This window comes from Dreissena polymorpha, chromosome 9 (genome assembly GCF_020536995.1).
Source record: "Dreissena polymorpha isolate Duluth1 chromosome 9, UMN_Dpol_1.0, whole genome shotgun sequence".
NCBI classification, from domain to species: Eukaryota; Metazoa; Mollusca; class Bivalvia; order Myida; family Dreissenidae; genus Dreissena; species Dreissena polymorpha.
In genome coordinates this window covers 56,780,178-56,785,808 of record NC_068363.1, presented here as the reverse complement: position 1 = coordinate 56,785,808, position 5,631 = coordinate 56,780,178, and the positions used below count along the sequence as shown (strand labels likewise).

General features: G+C 46.8%; 2 protein-coding genes across 2 annotated transcripts; both read left to right on the top strand.

The window, feature by feature from the left end:
* Positions 1-1,918: 1,918 nt before the first annotated feature.
* On the top strand, positions 1,919-3,916 carry LOC127846068 (uncharacterized). Its single transcript, XM_052377246.1, has one exon. The coding sequence runs from the start codon at positions 1,919-1,921 to the stop codon at positions 3,914-3,916; it is 1,998 nt and encodes a 665-aa protein (XP_052233206.1).
* Positions 3,917-4,028: 112 nt separating this feature from the next.
* On the top strand, positions 4,029-5,429 carry LOC127846067 (uncharacterized). The gene has a single exon (XM_052377245.1). It carries the CDS (start codon positions 4,029-4,031, stop codon positions 5,427-5,429), a length of 1,401 nt encoding a protein of 466 aa, XP_052233205.1.
* The last annotated feature ends 202 nt before the right edge of the window (positions 5,430-5,631 follow it).

Here is a 5,631-nt window from a genome sequence, read left to right as displayed (position 1 = left end):
GTATCTGACCAGTTTACTTTATGTACTTCACCATTAGATAGTCGTTGCAATATAGATAGATTTTGAGGGTTACCTCTAAGCGTTGGTAGCATTACTTTTAGTGGGAACATTTGTGCTAATAGTTTTCCATACCGTTTAGTACTTTGGTCAAATGTCGTGTTTTGCGGTATTTTCCAAGTATGTGGCCCCTCAGTATTCCCTGATGTCATTTGTAATCCCGTAGTGGGTACCGTACTGTCCCCTTGCAGTTGACCGTCGTACGAGAATTGTACGTAGTTATGGTGGAAGATCTTTTGAAACGCTCGCATGTAGTTAAGAACATGGTGTATAGGTTTGTCAGAATAGTCAAATGGATAATCTTTACCAAATTGATGGTCATTTAGTAATATAGATTTGAACGTTTGCGCAATATTGTTTATTGTAAACAAAGCTGGATATTTAGTCCAATTTAATATATCATAATATTCTGGAGTTTCGTTAACAGTTCGTATAGATAATGTTTGTGGTCTAGCAATTTTATTAAAAGGTTCCATACCTAGGGTTTTCTTTTCTTCTCAGGGATAAAGCTGATCTCGTCCGGACCGGCAAACCGCTTGTGAGATATCTCTCTAGTCGATGGATTGTATCCGTCGTCTATGATATTTGACGTTGCGTCTGCGTATGTGTTGGGCTTTGTGTTGTTGTAGGTAAAGTAGCTTGGTATCTTAGTGGCTACTATTAACGCCGATGTTACAGCTCCGGCGCTGTCAAATGACTGGTTTCCGTCGACGGGTTTATAATACTCGTCCCTCGCTTTCTTTGTTACTTTGTCGATTACTGCGGTTTTGGCGACTCGCGATTTCACCCGGGTGTCGTTGACTGGTTGGATTTCTATGGCCTGCTGTAACACAGATGCAACAGGGAACATGACATCAGGTTTAACTTTAGTGTCAGTGAGTACTTTACGCATTTCCTGTGTCAGTGCGTCCGTCTTGACTTGTAACGATGCCCGTTCGGGGTTACGCGTGAATGTATTTACGTCTGCTCGTTTGGTACCCGGCTTATAAGGATATACCCATTTACCAGTCATTCTAATGCGATATTTCTGTCCCGATCTGTTAGCTTTACTTTGATCTGAAGAACATGTATCTGCGTGAGTCAAGCCCTGCCCGATTATAACCCCTTTAGTAGTAATGTCCATTTCTACCGGAACGTGCGTAGCGTCCATGTCTGATATTGGCATCCCAGTTAAGTTAATAATAGGTTTACCCTCTCCGTCCTGAATAAACTCAACGCCTGCATCATCACTCACAGTTTCTAATATCTTAGAACATGCCTCTTTTGAATCGTTTGTCATTCCATTTTCAGAAAATGGGTCAAATCTATCGTCAGTAATTTCATTACCGTCAATGTCCATCTGGCCCTGTCTTAAAAAGTTTGCTATGCCCTCCCTTGAAGCTGCCTGTTCGTTCAACGTAGGTCGTATTAAATTGAGTCTAGCCCGGTTATCCGTTTTGTCATTAGTCAATGGTATTGCACTTGAATCCATTGAAAACGCTACGTCTTTACCTGTAATGGTAACAGTCTTTTTAGGTGGTTTGTTTAAGTTTGCATTAGGCACTGCCCTAAATTTCCCTTGTTTTACTTTACGTTCCCGTAACATAATGCCTCCAAACTTAGGATTTACTGTTCATAACCGTCTTTGCGCTATTCTAAACGTTTCCTCTAAGAACGATCGTCTGTCCGCTGACATTGGTTTAGCTGATACCTTTTCTGCAGTAGGACCCTGAATGTATGCAATAGTATATGGTACCTCTAAGTACTTTGGATCACTATTATGCCACTGATCGAAAGGTTTGCGTGCTTGATCCCATTGATATTGTTTAGGTTGTCTTAACATATCAGCCCAACTGCCCATCTGCAAAGCCCTGGTATGTATATGAAAGACCAGCTGACAACTGTGAATAGTACAGTGACACCATGGAGAGACAGGTGGCAGCTAGGAAAGACTGGCATAAGGGTAAACTGTCCCAGCAAGTCAGTTTACGTTCTTCGTAAGAAGAAACCCGAGCAAGCTACAGAAAGACAACACAAGAAATACCCCCAAGGTCGTACGAGAGTGGGGGAGGATGATCGACCTACAAGCCAACAGGTAACGAACACGCCCGATCAACCGACAACGAATCAGAACACGGACTGGGCAAGAACATGTAGTTGTGGGAAGGTGTGTAAGAATAAGGTGGGACTGAAGATTCATGGCACAAAGATGGGGTGCGCACCAATCCTAAATCTGTTGCAACGCGCAAGGCAACTTGGTGAGACGGAGGAGGAGCTGGATCAGGATGAACACATCAGTGTCCAGAGCCCCCACGCATCAGAAGAGAATGAGGTAACCATTGATAACGCAGAGAGGACTGAAGATCGAGCTGCAGTAGAATCTACAGAGCGGCGGAAGAAAGTGATGTGGCCCGCAAGTACAGAGAGAGCGAAGTGGAAGGCGTTTGAAGAGGAGCTGGAACTGGTGATGGAGAACGTTCTGAAAGGCAAAGTAGAGAGCAAGCTGCATGTCATGTCTGAGCTGATCTACACATTTGGAAAAGAGCGATTCGGAACAGCTAAAGAGAAAGTCGGACAACCCAAGGTTGGCGGGAATAGAAGACTGCAGAAGATTTTCAACCTAAGGGGAGAACGCTTGAAAAGCAGATACAGACAAGCAGAGGAAGAGGAGAAACAAGGTCTGGCAGAACTGAGAGATGATGTACGGAAGGAGATCCAGTGTTTACGGAGAGCAGAGAATCTGCGCCGGAAGAGACACGAGAGAAGGCGAAAGAGAGCTCAGTTTACTAGCAATCCATTTCAGTTTGTGAAGCGTTTGCTCGGAGAAAAGAAGACAGGCGAACTTCAATGCACAAAAGAGGAGGCAAACAAGTACATCAAAGATATGTACAGTGACAGCGACCGTCACAAGGAACTGGGCGAGTGCGACAAGTTGCTCACACCAGATGATCCTGAACATGACTTTGATTGCGCAGAACCTAGGTTGCAAGAAGTCAAGGACATTGTAAGGAAGGCCAGAGCGTCTTCAGCACCAGGACCCAATGGAGTACCGTACAGAGTATACAAGAACTGCCCCAAGATCTTGCTACGGTTGTGGAAGCTTATAAAGGTTGTTTGGAGGAAAGGAGAGCTTTGCAGAGAATGGCTGAAGGCAGAGGGATGTTTTATTCCTAAAGAAGAGGATTCGTCAACCCTTGGTCAATTCAGGACTATCTCTTTGCTGAACGTGGAAGGGAAGATACTCCTCGCTGTCCTTTCAAAAAGAATGACCTCTTATTTGCTTCAGAACAAGTACATAGATACAGCTGTGCAGAAAGGAGGAGTACCCGATGTATCTGGGTGCATCGAGCATACCAGTGTCATCACCCAAATCATCAAGGAAGCACGCGAGAACAAAGGAGACATCGCAGTGATCTGGCTTGACCTAGCAAATGCATATGGTTCTGTTCCGCATCAGATGATACAAAAGACTCTACAATTGTATCATGTACCCGTTCGATTTCGGCAGATGTTGCGGCACTATTTCGACTGCTTCATCATGAGATTTTCAACAAGGGCAATAACCACTGACTGGCAGAGACTTGAAGTAGGCATCATTACCGGGTGCACAATTTCAGTGGTGCTGTTCGCAGCAGCCATGAATCTGATAGTGAAGTCAGCGGAGAAGCCATCAAGAGGACCCAAAATGACTTCGGGGTGTATCCAACCACCAACGAGGGCATTTATGGACGATATGACTATTACAGCAAAGTCGTACGTCGAGGGAAGGTGGATGCTGCAAGACATTGGCGAACTTATCGAGTGGGCCAGAATGAAGTTCCCAGAAATCAAGGAGCATGGTTTTGAGGAAAGGAAAGATTCAAGAGAGTGCAAGATATAGAATCAAAGATCAGCTCATCCCTACTGTTAAGGAGCAACCGCTGAAGTGCCTCGGGAAGTGGTTTCGAGACTCACTCAATGATAAACAGAGTATCAAAGACACGGTAGTGCAAATGGAAAACTGGTTGAAAGATGTGGACAAGTGTGGTCTGCCAGGAAAATTCAAGGCCTGGATTTACCAGCATGGCATCCTACCACGCCTATTGTGGCCGCTGCTTGTGTACAGTGTACCGTCATCAACAGTGGAAGCAATGGAGAGGACAATAAATTCATTCCTCAGGAGGTGGATGGGGGTGCCAAAAAGTTTCACCAGCCTCGGTTTGTACTGCACAGGCAGCAAGCTGCAGATACCTCTCAGATCACTGACGGAGGAATACAAGGTCACAAAGGCTCGGAAAGTCATTATGCTACGAGACAGTAGAGATGAGAAGGTTAGAGAAGCAGGAGTGCAGGTCAACACCGGGAGAAAGTGGAGGGCTGACAAGGCAGTTGAAGAGGCTGAGGCTCGTCTTCGGCACAGCGACATTGTCGGTAATGTTGCACACGGGCGACTAGGCTTCGGATGCGTCACCCGTTCGCAGTGGAGCAAAGCCAGTGCAAAAGACCGACGCACCCAAGTGCAGGAAGAGATTCGCCGAATGGAGGAAGAATCCAGGCTCACCAGAGCTGTTACCCTACGGAAACAGGGAAAATGGCTGAACTGGGAGGGAGAACCCCAGAGAAAGCTTACATGGAATGCGATCTGGACCATGGAAAGCGACAGACTTAGTTTCTTGCTCAAGTCTGTCTACGACGTGCTGCCAAGTCCAACAAACCTAGTGACTTGGGGTCTTGCCGAAAAGCCAGATTGCAAGCTCTGTGGAAGACCAGCGAATCTGGAGCATGTTCTGAGCTCATGCAGGACAGCCCTGTCTGATGGTCGATACAGATGGCGTCACGACAGGGTTCTTGCTTCAATCGCCGATCATCTAGATCAAGCACGAAAAGCGCAGAAGACGACCAACAAAGGCCCCTCATTCATTTCCTTTGTCAGAGCCGGAGAAGAAGGGGCAAAGGCCAAACGCGCATGTGGGATTCTTGGAACGGCAACAGATTGGAGAATGGAAGCAGACTTGAAGAAACAGCTCAAGTTTCCACAGGAGATCACCGTGACAAACCAGAGACCCGACATAGTACTGTGGTCAGCTGCATCAAAACAGGTTGTGATGGTGGAGCTCACAGTACCATGGGAGGAGCGGATTGAAGAGAGCTTCGAACGGAAGCGCGAAAAGTACCAGGCCCTCACAGATACCTGCACAGAGAAAGGCTGGAAGGCATGGTGTTTTCCAGTGGAGGTGGGCTGCAGAGGTTTCCCAGCACAATCACTGTGGCGCACTTTCAGCAGACTGGGGGTTACAGGACAGGTCCGGAAACGGGCCATATCGGTTGTTGCACGTGAAACGGAGTCTGCTTCCTTGTGGCTATGGCGGAAGAGAGAGAAGAAGTGGATAGGGGGACACAGGGCTGTCGACTAGGGACTGGCCACCGAGACCTGGCAGATGAGGAAGTGTAGCGGAGGCTTACTATCTCCTGGCCGGAAATTGATCACTTCCGGTCGGCACACCATAGGAGGACGTAGTGGGACAGTGCCGAAACGTCCGATGAATATGGACCCACCTGATGAAGGAGATAGTAGCAGCATCACGGCTGTATCTGACAACTGAAGATCATAATTGA